The 25,525-nt window shown below is 47.7% G+C and overlaps 1 protein-coding gene across 1 annotated transcript; it reads left to right on the forward strand.

Annotated features, from left to right (window-relative positions):
• The first annotated feature begins 345 nt into the window (after positions 1-345).
• On the forward strand, positions 346-24,898 carry LOC144602780 (zinc-binding protein A33-like). The gene is made up of 6 exons (XM_078415912.1): positions 346-791; positions 12,508-12,603; positions 16,607-16,840; positions 20,054-20,076; positions 22,334-22,449; positions 24,358-24,898. Exons 1-6 carry the CDS (start codon positions 378-380, stop codon positions 24,888-24,890), a joined length of 1,416 nt encoding a protein of 471 aa, XP_078272038.1. The 5' UTR covers positions 346-377; the 3' UTR covers positions 24,891-24,898.
• Positions 24,899-25,525: the final 627 nt, after the last annotated feature.

Genomic DNA, 25,525 nt, shown 5'->3' on the forward strand with positions numbered 1-25,525 from the left:
ACAATAAAGCCAATTAACCTACAAACCTGCATCTCTCTGGAATGTGAGAGGAAACCGGAGCACCCAGAGACAACCCACGTGGTCACATAGGGAACGTACAAACTCCGCACAGACTGCACTCGTAGGATGGAACTCGGTTCTCTTGTGCTGTAAGGCAGCAACTCTACCGCTGCGTCACTGTGCCGCCACTCTCTTCGTGCTGGAGCTTTGGCCTAAGCTGAAAGCTCTGATCTCCAGAGGAACATTCGTACTGGGAGCCTATAGGACGTGTACACCTGATCAACCATGAAACAGCGCAGGAAGACACTAAATTTAGATGTTTGTGTTTTACTCCACAGATTTTGACGGAGGTTACTGAGAAGGCTGGACCTTGGATAATGGCCTCCCTATCACCCCTTGGTCGACTCTACAGCGAGGTGACCTGCTCCATCTGCCTGGATTTCTTCCAGGAGCCGGTGGCCCTGGAGTGCGACCACAACTTCTGCCGACTGTGCATCTCGCGGAGCTGGGAGAAGGGCGATGCCTTCTACTCCTGCCCCGAGTGCAGGGAGGTGTTCAAGGACAAGAGGTTGAAGCCCAACCGCAAGCTGGCCAACATTGTGGAGGGTGTGAAGGAGCTGAAGCTGGAGCCCCACCAGGGACAGCCGGCCTTCTACTGCCAGCGGCACCAGGAGAGACACAAGCTCTTCTGCCTGGAGTGCCAGGGTGCCATCTGCATCGTCTGCTCTTGCTCCAGTGAGCACCAAGGCCACGTCATCATCCCCATCGAGGAGGCTTCCGTCCTCTACAAAGTAAGTGTCTTCAAAGAGTCATACAACATGAGGACAGGCCCTTTGGCACCACATCTGAAGAAGGGTCTCGGTCCGAAACGTCACCCATTCCTTCTCTCCAGAGATGCTACCTGTCCCGCTGAGTTACTACAGTTTTTTGTATCTACCTTTTGTCCAACGCATCCATGCTGACCTGGATATCCCATCTGAGCAAGTCCCATTTGCCCGCGTTTTGTATCCCTCAAAACCTTCTCTATCCACGTATTTGTCCAACCGTCTTTCAAATTGAGTTTTCGGTTTAGGTTTATTATTCTCACATGTACCCAACATTGTTTTGCATGAAGACACAAAATGCTGGAGTAACTCAGTGGGACAGGCATCGGGTCCACCACGATGTAGAGCTCTTCTTCTGTTCCCTCCGCATTCATGCCTTTGTTCTCTGGGAAGGAATCCTCACCACCCAGTGATGACCCTTCTCCCGTCTCCAACAGACCCCTCCTCTTGGACTTTCCCAGATGGCCATCTACCTTCTTTAGACATTTTCATTTCCAACTGCTGGGACATCAACCGCCTCAAACTTTCCGCTCCCCTTACTAACTCTAACCTCTCCCCCCTGAACGTACAGCCCTCCGCTCGCTCTGCAGCAACCCCGACTTGATATTCAAACCCACTGACAAGGGAGGTGCCGTGGTAGTCTGGCGCGCTGAGCTCTACCGGGCAGAGGCCAGCCGACAACTCTCAGACATCTCTCTCCTACTTAACCTTGGACCATGATCCCACAGACGAGCACCAGACCTTAATATCACACACTATTTCTGATGTCATTACCTCCGGCTCTCTGCCCTCTAAAGCCTCCAAACTTATCATTCCCCAGTCCCGCACGTCTCGATTTTATCTTCTCCCCAACATCCACAAACAGAACCGCCCTGGCAGACCCATTGTTTCTGCTAATAAAAAGTCTGAAGAAGGGTCTCGACCCGAAACGTCACCCATTCTTTCTCTCCAGAGATGCTGCCTGTCCTGCTGAGATACTCCAGCATTTTGTGCCAATCTTCGATTTAAATCAGCATCTGCAGTTCTTTCCTACACATTGTTTTGCATGCTGTCCAATCAAATTCAGATTTACTTTAGATATTAGAGATATAGCACAGAAACAGACCCTTTGTCCCACTAAATCTGTGCCATCCAGCGATCACCCCCTACACTAACGCTATCCTACATACCAAGGATCATTTTATAACTTACTAAAGCCAATTACCCTACTCACCTGTACATCTTTGGAGTGTGGGAGGAAACTCTCGCAGTCAGAGGGAGAATGTACAAATTGTGTACAGACATCACCTGTAATCAAGATCGAACCTGGGTCTCTGGGGCTGTAAAGCAGAAACCCTATCTGCACCAGTGTGCTGTCCGCATAACACTACACATAAACACAATCAAGTCAAACTCGTGTATAATATGTAGGGGAGGGAAAGATACAGAGAGCAGGGTATAGTTTTCCTCATTGTAGAGCAACAGTTTCAGAGACAAAGTCCGAGGTCTGCAATGAGGTTGAACAAAATCAAATTGTACCCTCGCTTATGGAAGGACAATTGAGAAACCTGATACCAGATGGGAATAAACGTTCCAGAGTCTGGTAGAGCGCACTTTTAAGCTTCTGTATCTTTGACCCAACGGGGAGGAGAAGGAAAGAGGGTCGTGCAAAATACTTTGATATGTTGACTGCTTTCCCGAGTCAGCGTGACATGCAGATGGAGCCAGTAGTGGGGAGCCTAGTGTTAATTTCTTTAGCAAATGGGTGATGAATCTGTGGAATTTATTGCCGCAGACAGCTGTGGATGCCGTCATTGGGTATTTTTAAAGCAGAGATTGATCGATTCATGATTGGTAAGTGTGTCAAAGGTTACAGGCAGGAAAATGAGGTTGAGAGGGAAAGATAGATTGAATGGTGGAGTAGACTTGATGGGTTCAACAACCTAATTCTGCTCCCTTGCCTTATGGTCTGTGTGATGGACTGGGCTACTTTTGCACAACTCTTTGCAATTACTTGCAGGCATGGGCAGAGCTCTTCCCAAAACAAGCTGTGATGCAACCCAACAGCATGATTTGTTTAGGGAATGGGGGTTCCCCTCATCCATTATAGATGAGCCTCTCACTCTGGTATCCTCGATATCCTGCAACTGCGATCTTGCTGCCCCTCCCCCCATTCGTAGCAAGGACAGAGACCCCCTTGTCCTCACCTTCCATCCCATCAGCCGTCACATACAGCATATAATCCTCCCACATTTTCGCCACATCCAACGGGATCCCACTATTGGCCACATCTTCCCATCTCCACCCCTTTCTGCTTTCCGCAGAGACCGTTCCCTCTGAAACTCCCTGGTCAACTCATCCCTTCCCCCCCAAACCACCCTCTCCCTAGGTTCTTTCCCCTGCAACCGCAGGAGATTCCTCCACCCTCAACTCCGTACAAGGACCCCAACAGTCTTTTCAGGTGAGGCCGAGGTTCACCTGCACCTCCTCCAACCACATACAGTATCCGCTGTTCCAGGTATCAACTCCTGTATTTCGGCGAGACTAAGAGCAGGTTCGGCAATTATTTTGCTGAACACCTCCGCTCAGTCCGCCTAAACCTACCTGATCTCCCTGTGGCTCAGCACTTTAACTTCCACCTCCCATTCTCAATCTGACTTTTCTGTCCTGGACCTCCTCCATTGTCAGAGTGAGGCCCAGCGCAAATTGGAGGAACAGCACCTCATATTTCACTTGGGTAGCTTACACCCCAGCAGTTTGAACATTGACTTCTCTAACTTCAAGTAGCCCTTGCTTTCCGTCTCTCTCCAATCCCTCCGCCTTCCCAGTTCACCCATCAGTCTTACTGTCTCTGACTACATTTTACCGCGCACTCCTTTGACATCAGTCTGAAGAAGGGTCTCGACCCGAAACGTCACCCATTCCTTCTCTCCAGAGATGCTGCTTGTTACTCCAGCATTTTGGGTCTACCTTCAGTATGATTTCTATGTCCGTGCCTCAACTCCCTCCTCTGACAGCTTGTCCATATACCCACCACTCAGTGAGTGATTCGGGTTCCTATTAAATTTTCCCCCTCTCACCTTAAACCTGTGTCTCCTGGTTCTTGATTCCCCTAATCTGGGTGAAGTACTCTATGCATCCAAACTATCTATTCCATGATAGGGTTGTGGTGGTGCAGGGGGTGGTGACGGGGTGACTGTGGGGGGGGGGGGGAGGGGAGGGGGAGGGGAGTATGGACATTCATGCAGTACAGAAACAGGCCCCTTGACTCAATTCATCCATGCTGTCCAAGATGTCCCATCCAAGCTAGTCCAATTTGCCTGTATTGGGTAATGTCCAGCTGAACCTTTCCTATCCATGTACCTGCCCAAGTGTGCTTTAAATGTTGTTATTGTACCTGCCTTAACGACCTCCTCTGGCAATTTATTCCATACACCCACCACCCTCAGAGTGAAAAATGTTGCCCTTCATGTTCTTATTAATTGTTTTCCCTCTTCATCTTAAACCTATGATCTCTGGTTCTTGATTCCCCTTTCATGGGTAAAAGACTGTGAATTCTTCCTATCAATTTCTCATAGAAACATAGAAACATAGAAAATAGGTGCAGGAGTAGGCCATTCGGCCCTTCGAGCCTGCACCGCCATTCAATATGATCATGGCTGATCATCCAGCTCAGTAACCTGTAACTGCCTTCTCTCCATACCCCCTGATCCCTTTAGCCACAAGGGCCACATCTAACTCCCTCTTAAATATAGCCAATGAACTGGCCTCAACTACCTTCTGTGGCAGAGAATTCCATGGATTCACCACTCTGTGTGAAGAAATGTTTTCTCATCTCGGTCCTAAAAGACTTCCCTCATGACTTTCAACACCCTTGTAAGATCACTCACAACCTCAGCTTCCTGCACTCTGGAAAATAAAGTGCCTGCGTGCCCAATATTTCCCCATAGCTCAGGCCCTCACATCCTGGCAACCTCCTCGTAAATCTTCTCTGCACTCTTTCCAGACTATTAACATCCTTCCTAAGCATGCTACATTTTCCTTGACCTCCACCCCCTTTGATGTCTCGTCTTCACGCCTTGCCCTTCCTTATATATGTGCCTCCCTCTCCCCTGACTCAGTCTGAAGAAGGGTCTCGACCTGAAAGGTCACCCATTTCTTTTATCCAGAGATGCTGCCTGTGCCACTGAGTTGCAGGAAAAATATTCTGGAAAGTGGGGGAGTCCAGAACCAGAGGTCACAGTTTAAGAATAAGGGGTAGGCCATTTAGGACTGAGACGAGGAAAAACGTTTTCCCCAGAGAGTTGTGAATCTGTGGAATTCTCTGCCACAGAAGGCAGTGGAGGCCAATTCACTGGATGTTTTCAAGAGGGAGTTATATTTAACTCTTACGGCTAAAGGAATCAAGGGATATGGGGAAAAACAGGAACGGGGTACTAATTTTAGATGATCAGCCATGATCATATTGAATGGCGGTTCTGGCTTGAAGGGCCGAATGGCCCACTCCTGCACATTTTTTTCTATGTTATTCCAGCGTTTTGTATCTATCTTCTGATATCATCAAAGTTGGTCTTGCCCCACTTCAGAACTTTAACTTGAAGACCAGCCCTGCTCTTATCCATGACCATAAAGGTAATTGAATTATGGTCGATGTCCCAAAAGCCTCACCCTCCCACACATCAGTCACTTGCCCGTCCAAATTTCCTGAGAGTAGGTCAAACTTTGCCCTCTGCGTTGTAGACCCTCTACATATTGGCTAAGGTGACTTTCCTGAACACATTTGACAAATTCCATCCGGTCTAAGCCCTTGATGTTATGGCCTTCCTAGTCGATATTGGGAAGGTTACAATTCCCTACTATGTGACAACCTTATTATTCTCACAACTGCCTGCAACCTCCTGGCGTATTACGTCTTCATCATGTTGGCTATTTGGCAGCCTGTAGTACACTCTCAACAAGGTGATCATCCCCTTTTTATTTCTCAGCTCCACCCCTGCAGCCTTACTGGACGAATCATCATTAACATCACCCCAAATAATCGCCATGGCGATCTCCTTAATCAGTAAAGCAACTGCCCTTCTGTTTTACCCTCACCTCTATCTCGCCTTCAGCGTCTGCATCGTGAAACGTTAATGTGTAGCAAGGAATTGAGACACAAAAGTAACTCAGCGGCTCAGACAGCATCTCTTGAGAAAAGGAATAGGTGACGTTTCAGGTCGAGGCCCTTCTTCAGACCTGCTGAGATGCTGGTTTGCACCAACGATAGACAGAAAATGCTGGAATAACTCAGGGGGTCAGGTAGCATCCCTGGAGAAAAGGAATCGTAATTGAATAAAGTAATTCAGGTCTGAAGAAAGGTCTGAACCAGAAACATCATCTATTCCATTTCTCCAGAAATGCTGCCTGACCTGCTGAGTTACTCCAGCATTTTGTGTTTGTCCCTGAAACATTAAGCTGCCAGTCCTGTCCCTCCCTTAACCAGACTTCCATAAAGGCTACAACATTCCAGTCACATGTACCTACCTATACAGGCCCTGTTCTCATCCGCCTCACCCATCAGGCCTTTTACATTGAAACAGATGCTAATGAATCCAACAGTACTTCCTCACTCCCAGCTTTGCTCCTGCATACAGACATTGCTTTCATCAACCTCTAGCCTGACCTGTATCACTCCTGCTGTGGATCACATCCCCCTGCCAATCTAGTTAACAACCAACCTGATCAGCACTAGTAAACATACTTGCCAGGATATTGGTTCCCCTGCAGTTCAGCTGCAACCCATTTAACTCTGCATTAAAGTTTGACAAGCAAGTCAACGCTGTGGTAAAAGCCAGCTTCTTCCATCTTCGTCCTATAGCTAAAATCAAACCATTCCTCCAATTTGACGACATTGAAAAAATCATCCACGCATTCATTTTCTCCCGCCTAGACTACTGCAACTCCTTATACACAGGGATCAGCCAATCATCCCTGTCCCGCCTGTAATTGCTCCAAAACGCCGCAGCGAGACTCCTGACGGGTACCCGTAAAAGGGACCACATCACCCCAATTCTGGCCTCTCTCCACTGGCTCCCAGTACGGTACAGAATCAACTTCAAGCTCCTCCTATTCACGTATAAAGCCCTAAACGGGCTTCCCCCCCCCCCCCACATCAAAAATCTTCTAACCCACCACTCTATCTCCAGGTTCCTCAGGTCGGCCGACTTGGGGCTACTTACTATCCCGCGGTCTAGGCTTAAGCTCAGGGGTGACCGCGCTTTTGCGGTTGCAGCTCCTAGACTGTGGAACAGCATCCCTCTCCCCATCAGAACTGCCCCCTCCATCAACTCCTTTAAGTCCAGGCTCAAAACATATTTCTACTCCGTAGCGTTTGAGGCCCTCTGAGGGGGCGCTGTGAATTGTTCATGTATGTGCTGTTATGTTTGTGTGCCATTGTATGTTCGTTCTTAGTACCTGCACTGATGTACAGCACTTTGGTCAACGTGGGTTGTTTTTAAATGTGCTATACAAATAAACTTGACTTGACTTGATCCCTCTTCATCAGGTCACCTCTGCCCCAGAACAGATCCCAATGGCCCAAACATCTGAATCCCTGCTCCCCTGCACTAACTCCTCAGCTGCTCATTCACGTCCTATCTTCCCATTCTTGCCCTCACTGGCACGTGGCACTGGGAGCAGACCAAAGATTACTACCCTGGAGGTCCCACACTTTAGCCTTTTGCCTAACTCCCTGTGTTCACTCCGCAGGGTCTCATCCCTCTTCCTACCTAGGAGGGAGATAAACGGGCGGCAATGGGAAAAGCTGGTGGAAGGAAGAGGTGAGGTTGTGATGTGATACAAGGAAACTTCAAAAGGGATATTGACTGTGTGAGCAAGAACGTTGACAAATATATAGTACAGGTACCGGCCCTTCAGCCCACAAAGTCTGTGCTGAACAGTAGGGCAAGTTGAACTACTCCCCTCTGCCTGAACCTGATCCATATCCCTCCATTACCTGCATGTGCTGGTCTAAATGCCACTTCACCACTATCATATCAGTCTCCACCATTACCCCTGTCAGATATCCACCACCTCTCTGTGTCAACAACAACACTGACCCCACATATTTCCTTTAATATTTCTGCCTCTGACCCTGAAGCTCTGCCCTCTCGTCTGGGACATTTCCACCCTTTGGAAAAGGTTTTGAATGTCTGCCCTAGTTTTGCCTCTTACAATTGTATATACTTCCATCAGGTCTCCCCCCTCAACCTCCAACATCTGGAAGGTATCACAAGAAGTTGGAGTAACTCAGCGGGTCAGGCGGCATCTCAGGAGAGAAGGAATGGGTGACATTTCGGGTCTAGACCCTTCTTCAGACATCTAGAAAATGCCATCCACGTTTGTAACATGGCTGATGGGATACAATGTGGTGGAAAATAATATTGGCAAATAGCTTGATAAAGTACTGATTAAAAATTGACATTCAAAGTTAAGGTTAAGGTTGTCCTGGGTCACAGAAAGCTAACCGGCAATAACATCTAGTGATTTGTCTGAGGAATGGTTAGATTAAATTATATTGTATTGTCACATGCACCTAGGCACAGTGAATTGCTTTGTTTTGCTTACAACTCGGTAAAATCACACAGCGAACCTCACCAAGGCAGTACACCACGTTTCTGGCACCAACAAAGTCACAAAAGGTCACTGAACCGTCCTATCTTCTGCTTGCCGCTGCACCAGGCCCCAACCAGAACATCGATGGCCCATTTCCCTCCACAGATGCTGCCTGACCTGCTCAGTTTTTCCACCACACCGACAGACCCGCCCCCACAAGCATTATTCCCCCTGTGTTCTACCTGCCTGTATCCACTGCTACTGTATCCTCTGTCATGCAATGGCAGACCTGTTCCCCAGTGTTACAGTAATACGAATGTACCTTCCAGTACAGTACTGCTGAGTTTGGGACTGTGTGTGGAACCTGGTTCTGGACTTGGCTGAGAAGATCAGTGTGGTCATAAGTGATATGAGCAGAATTAGGACACTTGGCCCATCAAGTCAACTCTGCCATTCAATCATGGCTGATCTATCTGTCCCTCCTAACCCCATTCTCCTAACCTCTCCGCATAACCCCTGACAGCTGTACTAATCAAGAAGGGGACTGCAGTGGACCAAGAGAGTGTCTAGACGTAGCATCGGTGTGGTAGGGAGAGTTGATGGGCGACCCGACTACTGGGGGGGGGGGGGGGGGGGGGGGGGGGAGGGTGGCTGTGCAACGTCATTGCTTTAAGGCTTGGTCTTGTTCATTATCACCATTATTATTTTCCATTGTATCTTTATGCTTATTGCTGTTGCAAACAAATGGTTGATTTCTTTGAGAGAAGTTTAGATAAGCCCTGCAAGGCTATAGACAGCCCTTCTTGCATGTTAAACGTGTTTCCAATATCTAGAGAAATGTAAATTTATTACCCCATCAAAAATATTGAAGGCTGTCTCTAAAATATGGAGGCCGTTAAAAATGTAGGAGTGGTAGTGTTGCTGCCTTACAGCGCCAGAGACCTGGGTTCGATCCTGACTATGGGTGTTCTCTGTACAGAGTTTGTATGTTTTCCCCATGACCTGCGTGGGCTTTCTATGGGATCTCCGGTTTCCTCCCACACTCCGAAGACGAACAGGTTTATAGGCTAATTGGCCTGGTAAATAATTATAAATTGTCCCCAGTGTGTGTGGGATAGTGTTGGTGTGCGGGGATCACTGGTCGGTGTGGACTGTGGGCAGGAGGGCCTGTTTTCGAGTCGGATTTCTAAACTAAACTAAAGATATCCAATGTTGTGTGCTTTGTGCTACCTTTCCTTAGATTTCTTACTTGAGTGATTCATTCTTACTTTGTGATTAAAGAATCGGGGGTGGGGGGGAAGGTGGGGGGGGGGATGGAATGTGAACTATAAATAGCTTGTTGCCAAGATATGGCTGCAAGTAAACTCGGGTATAAACAACACAACTCGGTTGGTCAGTCACTCTGAAAGCTGCTGTAATAGAGGGGAGAGATTCCCATTTATGGGGGAGTGGCAGAGAGTCTGCATATTCCATGGTGGTCGGAGTTAAACAAATCACAACAATAAACACAATCTCAAATAATGACAGGGTACAAATAGGAAGAAAAGGGAAGTAATAGGTGGGGACTGCCAGAATGTGTAGCTGGTTTTTACAAAATCTCACAAAGTGCTGGAGTAACTCAATAGTATAAGAAGATAACTGCAGATGCTGGTACAAATCGAAGGTTTTTATTCACAAAATGCTGGAGTAACTCAGCAGGTCAGGCAGCATCTCGGGAGAGAAGGAATGGGTGACGTTTCGGGTCGAGACCCTTCTTCAGACTGACCCTTCTTCAGACATCAGTCTGAAGAAGGGTCTCGACCCGAAACGTCACCCATTCCTTCTCTCTCTCGAGATGCTGCCTGACCTGCTGAGTTACTCCAGCATTTTGGAAGTAACTCAGTAGGTCAGGCACCATCTCTGGAGAACCTGGATAGAAACGTTGTCAGTGCCAGAAACGTGGCACATCTTTGTCTACTGCCAAGGTGAAGTCTGTTGTAGGATTTTACCATATTTAGCTTTTAGTTCAGTTTAGAGATACAGCGCGGAAACAGGGCCTTCAGCCGAACGGGTCTGCACCGACCAGTTTACCTACATACCTGTACGTCTTTGGAGTGCGGAAGGAAGCCGAAGATCTCGGGATCGATCCCGGGTCTCCGGCGCTGCAAGTGCTGTCAGGCAGCAACTCCACCGATGTGCCACTGTGCCGCCCTTCTGGGTGAAAACAACAATGTTGCCCCACAACAAAGATTGTGTACAACAACGTAGAATCTCACTCTACCCAGGTACATGTGACAACAAAGTATCATTGAATCATTGTAGATGTTGTTTCAGGTCAGGATCCTTCTTCAGACCCGCTGAGTTAATCCAGCACTTTGTGTCCAGTCTGAATATAGGTCCGAAACGTCACTTCTCCAGAGGTGCTGTGTGACCTTCTGAGTTACTCCAACACTTTGTGACTTTTTTTTTGTAAACCAGCATTTTCAGTTCCTTGCTTCTGTAATGTACAACTGGTAATTGCATCAAGAAACGTTTCCTATCAGAATGCTTCACTCTGATCCCATGTAACCACCGTGCCTAAACAACAAGTTTCAAATGCTACCATTGGTCTCGGAGTATCATTGAGGATTCAATTATCTTCCTGCCACTGTTTCATCATTGTCCCAGAGGGTGGTGAATCTCTGGAATTCTGTGCCCCTGAGGTTGGTGGAGGCTGGATCATCAGAAATATTTAAGACGGAGAAGGAAAAAATATTTGAAAGTTCAGGATAAAGTTGCTGACTATCTACCCTGTTTGTGTCTCTCATAATTTTATAAACTTTGTTTAAAAGAAAAATGTCAATCGCCTTCCCATTCTCCCCTTATAACTCAATCCCCTCCCCGTCCAGAAAACATTAATGTGATTTTTTTTCAGCTCTGAGAAATATTGGAGGGGTAATGATAATGTTGATACATAAGTCTGAAGAAGGGTCTCGACCCGAAAAGTCACCCATTCCTTCTCTCCTGCGATGCTGCCTGACCTGCTGAGTTACGCCAGCATTTTGTGAATAATGTTGAGAAATAAGTATAGTTGAGACCAGCGGAGCCAGCCATGATCCCACTGAATGGTGGGCCGGACTTGAGGGGCTGAGTGGCCTGCTCCTGATCCTGCTCCTGCCCCTGCTGCCCTGCTCCTGCTGTTGTCTCCTGTTCCTGCTCCTGCTGTTGTCTCCTGCTGTTGTCTCATGCTGTTGTCTCCTGCTGTTGTCTCCTGCTGTTGTCTCATGCTGTTGTCTCCTGCTGTTGTCTCCCGCTCCTGTTGTTGTCTCCTGCTGTTGTCTCCTGCCCTTCGATATCTGGAGCAAAGATGGCTGAGAGTCACATCCAGAAGAAAGGATTAGAAGCACTCACTGTACACACGCCCCACGCTTACAGTTTTCAGCCTGAAGAAGGGTCCAGACCTGAAGACCGCCTGTCCGTTCCCTCCACTGATGCTGCCTGACCCGCTGAGTTACTTCAGCACTTCATGCTCTGCTGAGCTTTGTCTGGTGAGGTTGAATCACTAAATCATTGAAAGATACAGCATGGATACAGACTCTTCGCCTCTCTAAGCCCACCTCAGCTATTGATCACCCGTTTGCACCAGATCCATGTTATCCCACTTCCTCAGCCACTCACCCACATACTAGGAGCAACGTACAGAGGTCGATTAAACAGGTACAAACCAACATGTTTTAGGGATGTGGGAGGAAACTGCAGCACCCAGAAGAAACCAACATGGTCACAGGGAGGACGTGCAAACTCCACACAGACAGTGCATTAATCATGTATTGTCTTTCTGCCGACTGGTTAGCACGCAACAAAAGCTGTTCGCTGTACCTCGGTACACGTGACAATAAACAACTGAATCAGACAGCAGCAGAGGTCAGGATCTAACACAGGTCTCTGGGGCTGTGAGGCAGCAATGTGTTTTAAACTGTCTGATGTGGCTGAGGATTATGACATTAAAGACTTTAATCCACTTCCATGGAAATGCTCTGGCCTGGCGTGTAGTTTGGGGCATTTTCAGTGTTTGTGTTGCCTTTTGCTGACTTACTGATTCTGCTCAGTAATCTGTCAGTGCCTGCACTAACACTGTGTACCTTTTCACCAGGACAGGTTGGAAAAATCCAAAGATGTTCTCCAGATCCAAAAGGAGCAAGCAAGTCACAGTCAGTGCCAACAAGAAGCAAAGATTTATAAAATCAAGGTACGATTTCTCACACCAGGTTTAGTTTTGAAGTGACCTATGCACATTGAACTTACAGGTAGTTCAGTTCAGAGAGAGCGGGGACACAGGCCCTTCGGCCCACCGAGTCCGCGCCGACCAGCGATCCCCGCACACTGACACAGTCCTGCACACACTAGGGGCAATTTACAATTTTACTGGCCAATTAATCTACAAATTTGTACATCTCTGGAATGTGGCAGGAAACCGGAGCTCCCAGAGAGAACACACGCAGGTCGTGGGGAGAATGCACAAACTCTGTACAGACAGCACCCATAGTCAGGATTGAACCCGGGTCCCTGTTGCTGTGAGGCAGCAGCTCGACCGCTGCTCCACCATGCTGGTCCTGTTGAAGTGTACATCATTTTCACAGGGCTTGATGGTAAGGATATTGCTTTTCCTGCCCTTCCCTCCCTTCCCTCCCCTCCCCCCCTCCACCCCTCCCCCCCCTCCCCCCGCCCTTTCTCACCCCCCCCCCCCCCCGGACGCACCAATTTATTTCCCACCACTTTCATTCCTTCCTCTGGTTTCACGATTTGCAACTCTTCAATCCTCTTGTCTCATTCCATCAGTTGTTTTCGTCTCTGGAGAGAGTGGATATGGAGAGGATGTTTCCACCGATGGGAGAGTCTAGAATCAGAGGCCATAGCCTCAGAATAAAAGGCCATACCTTTAGAAAGACGAGGAGGAATTTGTTTAGTCAGAAGGAATTCATTGCCACAGAAGGTGGCAGAATTGCCATAGTTGATAGTGAGGTAGATTTTCAAAGTCTACAGAGAGACTTGGGCCTTTTGGAAGGGTGGGCTGAAAGATGGCAGATGGAGTTTAATGCTGATAAGTGTGAGGTGCTGCATTTTGGTAGGACAAATCAAAATAGGACGTACAGGGTAAATGGTAGGGAATTGAGGAATGCAGTGGAACAGAGGGATCTGGGAATAACTGTGCATTGTTCCCTGAAGGTGGAATCTCATGTGGATAGGGTGGTGAAGAAGGCGTTTGGTATGCTTGCCTTTATAAATCAGAGCATCGAGTATAGAAGTTGGGATGTAATGTTGAAATTGTACAGGGCATTGGTGAGGCCGAATCTGGAGTATGGTGTGCAGTTCTGGTCGCCAAATTATAGGAAGGATGTCGACAAAATGGAGAGGGTACAGAGGAGATTTACTAGAATGTTGCCTGGGTTTCAGCACTTAGGCTACAGAGAGAGGTTGAACAGGTTGGGTCTTTATTCTTTGGAGCGTAGAAGGTTGAGGGGGGACTTGATAGAGGTTTTTAAAATTATGAGAGGGACGGACAGAGTTGACGTGGGTAGGCTTTTCCCTTTGAGAGTGGGGAAGATTCCAACAAGGGGACATAGCTTCAGAATTGAGGGACAAAGGTTTAGGGGTAACATGAGGGGGAACTTCTTTACTCAGAGGGTTGTGGCTGTATGGAATGGGCTTCCGGTGGAAGTGGTGGAGGCTGGCTCGATTTTATTATTTAAGAGTAAATTGGATAGGTATATGGATAAGAGGGGATTGGAGGGTTATGGTCTGAGTGCAGGTAGATGAGACTAGGTCAGGGAGAATGGTCGGCGTGGACTGGTAGGGCCGGACAGGCCTGTTTCCATGCTGTAGTTGTTATATGTTATATGTTATAAGGCCGTGGAGGCCGAGTCAATGGATATTTTTAAGCTGGAGATTGACAGATTCTTGATTTGTACGGATGCCAGTGGTTATGGGGAGAAGGCAAGAGAATGGGGAAAGATAGATCAGTCACGGTTGAATGGCAGAATACACTTGATGGGCTGAATGGCCTAATTCTGCTTCTACAACTTATGAACTTTGTCCAATCATCTGCCTATCAGAAAACCTCCCTCGCCTGTGTTCAACTATTACCTGCCATGCTTTGTCCTGCTCCTCCTCTCTTTGGTGCCTTGGTAACAGCAATGTTTATTCCCAGTGAAATGTATCGATCCATATCTACACCATTGAGGGCATTGTACTTTGTCCAAGGGATTGATGCGCTACAATGGTGAGAACTATATTCTGCACTCGGTATCTTCTCCTTTGCTCTATCTATTGTACGTGAGTTTGAACTGATTGTATCTATGTATGCTATATTGGATCTGTTTGGTTAGCATACAAAACAAAGCTTTCCACTGTATCTTGGTACAGGTGACAATAATAGACCTAAAGCTAACCCAGTCTGATGGGCTGGAGTCACATGTGGACCGGACAGGACACAGAAGGCAGATTCCTTCCCAGTCCAGTAAGCTGGGTGTTAATGATAATTCAGGGAAATATCAGAGCAGGAATAGACCATTCAGTACAGTAAGCCATTGATTTAACGGACCTCTATAACAAATTTTGGTTACAGCAGGCTGACTTTGATGCAGACCGAGTTTGTTGTTTCAAGGAATGACGAATAGGTGGATGGAACGAATGCTGTTTTTGATCCATTTTAGTTTAGTTTCGAGATACAGCATGGAAACACTGAGGCAACGATCCTCATACACGTTCCACCCGACAAACCAGGGACAATTGACAGTGTGTAGGATAGAACAGTCGCAGTGGTTATATCAGAGATCACCCATACACACGTTCCACCCGACACACCAGGGTCAATTGACAGTGTGCAGGATAGAACAGTCACAGTGGTCCTCTCTCCTCCCAGTGTGAAGACAAAGACATAGTGACAGCATGGGGCTCTCCCAGGTGCTGCGATCGCCCACACCACAACCTTCACCCCCCTCCCACTCAGCCGCAAGGATGTGTGGGCCTGCAGCCCAACTGTGTGGGAGCCACCAGCAGATCCCTGCCCCACAGCACCAGGGACCCGGGCCTGACTCTGAGCACTCCGGCACACAACCTCCGCCCCACACTGCGGACAGTTTGGTGTGTGGTATAGAACCAGTGGGCCGGGGCACCTGGAGGAAACCCACACGGCCTCAAGCAGCGCCCCGGGCTTGGATTAGACCGGGCCTGGAGCAGCGGCACCACCAGTGACCCACTGAACCCCCACAACCCGCAGAAGCCACCAAACCCCAAACCTGCACGTCTCCGCCAAGTGGCAGGAGACCCGAGTACCCGCAGCAAACCCACACTGTCACAGGAAGCACCCAGGATTGAACTCTGGTCTCTGGCACTGTAAGGTAGCGACCACTACGATGCCACTGTGCCATCCTTCAGCATTGTGTGTCCTTCACTGTTTATTGTGGAGTGAATGTTTATCGGCTGTTTTCCAATAGTACTATAGACAATAGACAATAGACAATAGGTGCAGGAGGAGGCCATTCAGCCCTTCGAGCCAGCACCACCATTCAATGTGATCATGGCTGATCATTCTCAATCAGTACCCCGTTCCTGCCTTCTCCCCATACCCCCTGACTCCGCTATCCTTTAGAGCTCTATCTAGCTCTCTCTTGAATGCATTCAGAGAATTGGCCTCCACTGCCTTCTGAGGCAGAGAATTCCACAGATTTACAACTCTCTGACTGAAAAAGGTTTTCATCATCTCCGTTCTAAATGGCCAACCCCTTATTCTTAAACTGTGGCCCCTGGTTCTGGACTCCCCCAACATTGGGAACATGTTTCCTGCCTCTAACGTGTCCAAACACTTAATAATCTTATATATTTCGATAAGATCTCCTCTCATCCTTCTAAATTCCAGTGTATACAAACCTAGTCGCTCCAGTCTTTCAACATAGGACAATCCCGCCATTCTGGGAATTAACCTAGTAAACCTACGCTGCACACCCTCAATAGCAAGAATATGAAGTACTGTTCATATTAAACCCCTCATTCGGTATGAGTGGACAATTACTAATAACGGACACCATCTCCCCCTGTGGCCCGTTACAGCGAGGGTTTACTGTATAACTGAGATATCTAATATATCTGGAATTGTATATCTGATCTGTGTGGATGGCCTGCAACACAAAGCCTTTCACTGTACGCGGTGTCAATAATAAACCTAAATCACTGAGCTTGCTGTTTCTCCACAGGAGAAGGGCCGACTGCTGAAGGAGCAGGTCGGAGTCGATCTTTCCAGCGTCTACCGATTCCTGGACATGAGGAAGCGGGAGCTGGAAGCGAAGATTGATGAAGAGGTGGGCAGGACGGTTCAGCCCTTGCAAGAGGACCTGGCAAAGATCTGCCAGGAAGCCTGCACGATCGAGCGAACCATCCAGGATGTGCAGCTGCAACTGAGCTACGGGGAGCCCCAGGAGATGCTTCAGGTAAGCAGCAGCAGGCAGCCCACGCGTGTGGAACATGCAATGGACCTTCACCATTCTTCTTAATTATTTCACATTTCTGGTACATAATTTCTGCCAGTTGATAAAAGAGCTTGCATCAAAATGGTGCTTTTTTGGCCTTGAGACACTCTTGGTGCACCTCTGCACAAAAGAGGTATTCAGGCCCGTATAGATTACCCATGATGATATTGAATGTGTGGGGTAGGTTTGAGGGCCGAGTGGCCAACTCCGACTGTTATTTTCTTGTGCTCGTGGTGAGAGGATTTGAGGATAGGAGCAGTCTTGCTTCAACTGTTTCCAAGGACATTTCCAGTAATGGGAGAGTCTAAAACCAGAGGGCACAGCCTCGGGATAAAAGGATGTACCTTCAAAATGGAGTTGGAGGAATGGTTTTAGACAGAGGGTGGTGAATCTGTGGAAATTGGCAAAAAAGTCCGTAGAGGCCAAGGCATTTGTTACTTTAAAGGCAGATAATGATAGGTTATTGATTAGGTAGAGCGTAATTGGTTACAATGAGATAGCAGTAGAATGGGGTTGAGAGGGGCAAATAGATCACCTATGATTGATTGGCAGAGCAGACTCAATGGGCTGAATAGCCTAATTCTGCTCCTGTGTCTTATGGTCTTATGTACAGAGTCTTGGTAAGATTGCACATTGAGTATTGTGTACATCTTTTACCTCCTTGTCTAAGGAAAGATGTTCTTACCATGGAGGGAGTTCAGTGAAGCTTTCCTGATCCCTGAGATGGCAGGACTGATGAATGAAGGCTTAATTTCATGATAGTTTGGAAGAATGAGAGAGAAGCTTGCATAAACCTGCAGAATTCACAAATGTAGCATACACATGCACAGAGTGGACATTTCAGAGTCTCTTGCCCAGCGTAGGTGAATCGAGGAACAGATGACATAGGTTTAAGGTGAAGGTGAAAAGATTTAATAGGAATCTGAGGGGTAACCTTTTCACACAAAGGGTGGTGGGTGTATGGACCGAGGTGCCAGAGGAGATAGTTGAGGCTGGGACTATCCCAACAGTTAGACAGGTTCATGGATAGGACAAGTTTGGAGGGTTATGGACCAAACACAGGCTGGTTAGGAGTAGTGTAACTGGAACATGTTGGCCGGTTTGGGCAAGTTGGGCTGAACGGCCTATTTCCACACTGTATCACTCTATGACTCTACTTTTATCAGGATTGGAAAGGTTAGATACAGGAAGGATATTTCTGAAATCCAGAAGCCAGTATAGGTGTGATGCGTTTAAGACTGAGATTTGGCAGGTTTTTTCTCCCAAGACCGTAGTGAGTCTGTTGAGTTATCTAACGCAGGATGGAGTTGCAACAAAATCATTACATTTGTTCATCGAGGATATCTGTATTTTCTCTGAGGTAGTAGAATCAGCGAATGTGGGGCAAATATTGAAACTGGGAAAGTCAGTGATCCCCCCTTGATCAGATTGAATGGTGGGATCTGTGAATAAATCGATTTGTACCAGCATCTGCAGTTATTTTCTTATAGATTGAATGGTGGGATCTGTTTTGAAGGGTCAAATGTCCTATTCCTATGAATTATAATCTACCTTGCTGGACTGGGAAGGAATCTACCTTCCACGTCCAGTCTAGTCTACACATGACTTCAGCCCATCACATTGTACGGCACGGTGGTGCAGTGGTAAAGTTGCTGAGTTGCTACCTTACAGCACCAGAGACCCAGGTTCGATCCTGACTACAGGTGCTGTCTGCACAGGGTTTTCATATTCCTCCTGTGACCACGTGGGTTTTCTCCGGTTTCCTGTCACATTCCCAAGACTTGCAGGTTTGTAGACTAATTGACTTCTGAAATTGTCACTAGGGTGTAGCATAGAACAAGTATATGGTTGATTGTTGGTCGGCAATGACCTTGTGGGCCGGAGGGTCTGATTCCATGCTATATCTCTAAATTAAACATTGGTTTGGGATCATGTGTTCTGGGATACAGTGGAAAGCTTTGTTTTGCATGCTATCCGCGCAGACCAGATATATACAATCAAGTCAAACTCAAGTACAATAGGTGGAGCAAAAGGGAAGATACAGGGCACAGGATTTAATCATCAGTTCCATAGACAAAGTCCACTGTTCACTGAACAGTCGAGGTGAATCGGACTGTGCCTAGCTTCTGGAGGTTCCTTTTAAATAAGGAAATAACCCAAGGAATTGTGGAGTTAAAAGACTAAAGGGATAGGTGCTCTATGCCAGTGTAAAAAATCATGCTCCTATATTGGCTAATAGCTAATTAAATATTGTCACGTTTAATTTGCAAGACTGAGTTCCGGAGTGCAACACCCATTAATCTATTTTATTTTAATGAAGGAGCAGCAATTCTTATTTATAGATGGAATATTTGTCTTCCCTTAGCCAAATTCCCTGATCATTCTGAGGTCCACTTTGACAGCATCTCTGCACCTGAGCCATGACTCGCTATTCATTTCCCCTCTCTTTCCTCACCTTCCCATCACTCAAAACAATCTTTTTCCATTTTGTTTCTATCATCCCTCGGAAGAAGAATCCCACCACAATTTTTTTTATTTGTGTCGTAAAGTGCTCAGTTTATTTTATTTTAGTTTACAGATGAAATGTGGAAATGGGCCTTTCCACCCACCGAGTCTACATCAACCAACAATCACCCATAAACGAGTTATTTCCCACCCACTAGGGACAATTTACAGAAGCCAATTAATCTGCCAACCTGCACATCTTTGAGATGTGGAAGGAAACCGGAGCAATCGGAGAACAAACATATAAACACATGGTCACAGGGAGAACATATAAACACATGGTCACAGGGAGAACATATAAACACATGGTCACAGGGAGAACATATAAACACATGGTCACAGGGAGAACATATAAACACATGGTCACAGGGAGAACATATAAACACATGGTCACAGGGAGAACATATAAACACATGGTCACAGGGAGAACATATAAACACATGGTCACAGGGAGAACATATAAACTGCACCCATAGCAATGGGACATCCATTGCACCCAACATATAGCTCCATAGTCAGGATTAAACCCAGTCTCTGCCCCTGTGAGGCAGAAAATCTACCACTGCGCCATTGTGCAGCCCTTAATTGAATGCGCCATCCTTAATTTTATTTGAATGAACTGATCAGATCACGAGAATTTAAACCATTTAAATTTTTTTTACTTTTTAGGACATCAAGCAGTTGTTGGACAGGTACGTGGCTGCATCGGTTTTCTGTATGTGGCTGATTAGTTCACCGTTGGGAGCTGTGCAGGGAGTTCACAGCCCTGAGAGAGCCAGGAGTTCTTTGCTTCACTCTTCCCTGAGTGAGTTGGTCCCATCGCAGGTCACAGTCACAGTTACTGTTTGGCAGGCACTTGTAGGGAAGCGGACTTAGTGTGCAGGGCTCCCGTTTCTGCTCACTTCCCATGAACCTTGGCTGGGCAGCACATGTAAAGTAATCGAAAGAGCATTCGGAAATATAAAGGTCCAGAGATTTGTAAAAAAAAGCAGTTAGAAAGATAAAGCTTTAAAAAATGCCGGACAAAGAGTCTCAACCCACAACATTACCTATCCATATTTTCCAGAGATACTGCATGACCTGCTGAGTCACTCCAGCACGCTGTGTCCTTTTCTGTACACCAGCATCTGCAGTTCCTTGTTTCTACATAAAGTTATCTCTGGTTAATATTTCTCTGCTTTATTTAAAATGCGTGCTTCAAGTTTGAGCTCCCAGAGATACAGTATGAGCACAGAATACCAGGCACTCCACTGGATTAGCAAAAATAAAGTGCTGCATGAACGCGGTGGGTCAGGCAGCATCCGTGGAAGGAAATGGACAGAAGATGTTTTGGGTTGGGGCACGAATGGCGTAGATGGGAGAAAGCGGGTGGAGAGAGGTGAGGGTAAAGGGTAGGGGAGGAGCTGGTGACAGGTGGATCTAGGTGGGTACGGTTAGATTGGCAGATGAGGGGGAGAGGGTAGAGATTGTAACTGATACTGGAGGCGAAAAGTGGAGAAAACAAAAGGGTGTGGGTGGTGGAATATGATGAGCTGGGGCGCAAAATATAAAACCGCACAGTGGGATGGTGGTTTGAAGGGAACGGGGCAGGTTTGGAATGCGGGGCCTGGGGTGGAGAAGGGTGGGAGATGCTCTGGATTCCAGCGTCTGCAGCCTCTTGTGTCGTAAAGTCATAGATTCATACAGCATTGAAACAGGCCGTTCAGCCCAACTTGCCCACACCCACCAACATGTCTCATTGACACTGGTCCCACCTGCCTGCATTTGGCCCATATCCATCCAAACCTATCCTATCGGGGACCTGTCGGCACGGTGGCGCAGCGGTAGAGTTACCGACTTACAGCGAATGCAGCGCCGGAGACCTGGTTCAATCCCGACTACGGGTGCTGTCCGTACGTAGTTTGTACGTTCTCCCCATGACCTGCGTGGGTTTTCTCCGAGATCTTCGGATTCCTCCCACACTCCAAAGACATACAGGTATATAGGTAATTGGCTTGGTAAATGTAAAAATTGTCCCTAGTGGGTATAGGATAGTGTTAATGTGTAGGGATCGCTGGTCGGCGCAGGCCCGGTGGGCCGAAAGGGCCTGTTTCTGTGCTGTATCTCCAAACTAAACTAAACTATCCATCTGTGTTTCTTAAACGTTGAGAGAGTACCGCCCTTTGTGTAACCCCTTGGTTTTCTATTAAATCTTCCCCTACTCACCTTAAATCTACGTCCTCTGGTTCTCAAATTCCCGTACTCTGGGTAAGAGGCTGCGCCTTTAACTTATCTACACCTCTATAATATCACCCCTCATACTCCTGCACTCCAAGGAATAGAGTCCTAGCCTGCTCAACCTCTGCCTATAGCTGAGCCCCCCCCCCGAGTCCTGTCAACATCCTGGTAAAACTTCTCTGCACACTTTCCGGCTTCACAACATCTTTCCAACAACTTGGTGTCCAAAACTGAACACAATACTCTTAATGTGGCCTCACCAACACCTTGCATACCTGCAACATGACCTCCTCTAGTCAATACTCTGAGTGTGACTCCACTTGATGGCTCTTTTAAACATTGTTGTGTCTATCCATGTGTAAGATGGACAGGTACAGTTTTGGCCAATATTTATTCCTTTGCCATCACCATTATCACAGTGTTGGGACCCCACTCTAAATAATTTCGCTGCTTGACTTCCTCGGGGAACTGGGAAATGACTGCAGTCTGACAATATAAATAAAATTGTTGGCTGCAGGGTGCATTTCAAAGCCTTTCTTGTTTTACTTTCAATGGGCACAGTAAGCAGCCCAGGGCTGCCTGAAGTTACATCGAGAGAGAGGGAAGTCATAGAGAGTGATGGCCCACTGCTGGTTCCAGGGCTCAGATTGCAGAAGGGTGAGGGGAAATGTGGGTGTCTGTGTCTTTGCAAAGCTTCCTTCACGTGCACAAGCTTCCAATCCTACGTTCCAGATGCAAACAGGAATACATCGCACCAACGGACTTTCCCACCGACCTCCACACTGACTCCATCATCACACCTTTCCGTTACGTTAAAATCTGGGATGAGCTGAAAGCACTTGTGCCAGGTATGTGATCCTGCTTTTTGGACAGTTGGGATGGAGGGAAAGGGGGCGGTGAGAGGTGGGAGGGGGGGAGGTGCAGGGAGACTGAGGGTTCGGGATGTTCTGCTCATACATCCATTACATGGGGGCTACATTGCGCGATGACTCAGTGGTCCCACACGTGCCTCTTAGAAGGTTGCAAATCCCACTGCAGAAACTTGACCAGTGTAGCAACTTTGTACTGGTGATGAAGGGAGTTTGAGTTTAGTTTATTGTCAAGTGTACCGAGGCACAATGAAAAGCTGTTTCAGCGTGCTAACCAGTCAACGGAAAGACAATATGTGATTACAATCAAGCCATCCACAGTGTACAGACACATTATAAAGCGAATAACGTGAATAATGTTTAGTGCAAGTTAACTCCAGTAAAGTCCAATGTGGATGGGGAACCAATCAAGCTTTGTCCTGGATTACAAAATATAAAACAGAAAAGGATGGAAATAATCAGCAGGCCAAGCAGCATTTAGACAGAGAAACAGAGCGTTAATATCTCAGGTCATAGATCATTGATCACAGAACTTAAAACAGTACAGCACAGGAACAGGCCCTTTGGCCTAACTTGCCCACACTGACCAACATGCCCCATCCACTCTAGTCCCACCTGCCCTCGCTTGGCCCATAGCCCTGTAAGCCTATCCTAGCCATGTACCTGTCCAAATGACTTTTAAACATTCTGGTAGTACCTGCCTCAATTACCTTCTCCGGCTGCTTGTTCCATATACCCACCACACTTTGTGTAAAATAAAAGAGTTACCCCTCAGGTTCCTATTATCTTTCCCCCTCCCCCACCTTAAACCTATGTCGTCTGGTTCTCGATTCCCCTACTCTTGGCAAAGATTGCATTTACCCAATCTATTCCCCTCATGATCTTGTGCACCTCCATAAGATCACCCCTCATGCTCCTGTGATCCAAGGAATAAAGTCCTAGCCTGCTTGATATCTTCCTACAGCTAAGGCCCCTGACCCTTGGCAACATCCTTGTAAATCATCTGTGCACCCTTTCCAGCTTGGCAACATCTTTCCTGCAACATGGTGACTAAAACTGAACACAGTACTCTAAATGTGGCCTCACCAATGTCTTATACAACTGGAACATGTCCTCCCATCTTCTATACTCAATACTCTGATTGATGAAGGCCAACGTTCCAAAAGCCGTTTTGATCACCCTATCTTCGTGAGACGCCACTTTCAAAGAACTATGTACCTGTACTCCTAAATCCCTCTGTTCTACAGCACTCCCCAGAGCCCTGTCTACCGTGTGGGTCCTGCCCATGTTAGACTTGTCAAAATGCAATACCTCACATTTCTCTACATTAAATTTCAAAAATCATTCCTCAGCCCACCTGGCCAACCGATCAAGATCCTGCTGCAATTTGTGACAACTATCTTCACCATCTTCAATACCATCCACTTTTGTGTCATCCACGCACTTGCTAATCATGTGTAGGAAGGTAATGCAAATGCTGGTTTAAACCGAAGATAGACACAAAAAGCTGGAGTAACTCAGCAGGACAGGCAGCATCTCTGGAGAGAAGGAATGGGTGACGTTTTGGGTTGAGACCCGACTTCATCCTTCTTGATCATCAGGCATCCTTCTCTCCAGAGATGCTGCCTGTCCCGCTGGGTTACTCCAGCTTTTTGTGTCTATCTTCACTTGCTAATCGTGCCTTGCACATTCTCATCAAGATTATTGATGGAGATGACAAAACAGCAATGGGCCCAGCACCAAACCCTGAGGCACACGACTAGTCACGGGCCTCCGGTCCGTAAAGCAACCTTCCACCATCGCCCTCTGCTTCCTTCCATGAAGCCAACTGTGTGAGCCCCACAGTGGGGAACATTCTCCATTGACCGACTGTTTCATGCCTTTCAGCCCGGCAGTCCCTGAAGCTGAACGCCAGGACAGCTCACCCCCGGCTGCTCCTGTCCGAGGACCTGCGCAGTGTGGTGGACGGCGAGAAGCGGCGGGAGTGCTCGCTCTCACCCCAGCGCTTCAACTACTGGCTGTGCGTGCTGGCCGACAGCGGCTTCAAGTCGGGGCGGCACTACTGGGACGTGGAGCTGGAGGGCAACCAGGCCTGGGTGCTGGGGGTGGCCAGCGAGTTGGCCGACCGGCTGATCACCGGGCCGCTGGTGCCGCAGGACGGCTACTGGGTGCTGGAGATGGTCAACGGCAGCCTGGTCAACCTGGGAGGCCCTGGGCCCCAGAGCCTCCCCCTCCGACACAAGCCGCAAACCATCCGCGTCTACCTGGACTACGAGGAGGGGCACCTGGCGTTCTACGATGCCGACAGCCTGTGCCACCTCTACACCCTGCACCACAAGTTCACCCAGACACTCCTCCCTCTCTTCAACCCCCACAACAAGAAGGAAGGCAGCAGCGGTCCACTCAGGCTGGCCCCCTGACACTAACCCTGGGAGAGTGTCCGCAGGGCTGGTCTCAAGGAGCAGCGGCCCACTCAGGCTGGCCCCCTGACACTGACCCTGACACACCCTGGGAGGGTGTCCGCAGGGCTGGTCCAACCTGGGATGGATAATCCCAAGGCTTTTCCTGTTCACTCTTGCCCCTTGGTTTGAAGCATTAAAGGTAATAAGGGCGGCAGAGTGGTGCAGGTGGTAGATCCACTGCCTCACGGTGTGGATAAAGCATGTTTGGTGCTGTGTGGTGCTTGCAGATAGATGCCCCTCCAACTTCACCTGTGCAGACTATTTTACGGTGATAACTGCTTTAAAAAGCATTCACCAGGGTGGGGGGTTTAACAAGCGTGTGGATCCAAGGTCCAGTTTGATTTGCTGTGAGCACATATTCGCACTTTGCTGTTTTGTGGGGGATGAGTTGTTCAGGCGGGGAGAATGGTTTTTATGAAGTTAAATAAAGTTTGAATGCCAAATGACATGATGTGTCTTTCTGCATCCATCCACATCCCCCTGATGGCTACAATGCTGAAACCTCCAGTCTTACACTGCTCAGCCTTTCATCAAAGCTGGAACAAAACAACACAGCAACAGGTCTTAAAAGTCTGAAGAAGGATCTCGACCCG

Source organism: Rhinoraja longicauda, chromosome 19 (assembly GCF_053455715.1).
Source record: "Rhinoraja longicauda isolate Sanriku21f chromosome 19, sRhiLon1.1, whole genome shotgun sequence".
NCBI classification, from domain to species: Eukaryota; Metazoa; Chordata; class Chondrichthyes; order Rajiformes; family Arhynchobatidae; genus Rhinoraja; species Rhinoraja longicauda.

Excerpts from the sequence above, each read along its gene's own strand:
- LOC144602780 (XM_078415912.1), top strand. The coding sequence starts at position 378 with ATGGCCTCCCTATCACCCCTTGGTCGACTCTACAGCGAGGTGACCTGC. Across the intron at positions 12,604-16,606 it reads CAAAGATTTATAAAATCAAG|GAGAAGGGCCGACTGCTGAA; the intron begins GTACGATTTCTC and ends GTTTCTCCACAG. Across the intron at positions 20,077-22,333 it reads ATCAAGCAGTTGTTGGACAG|ATGCAAACAGGAATACATCG; the intron begins GTACGTGGCTGC and ends CCTACGTTCCAG.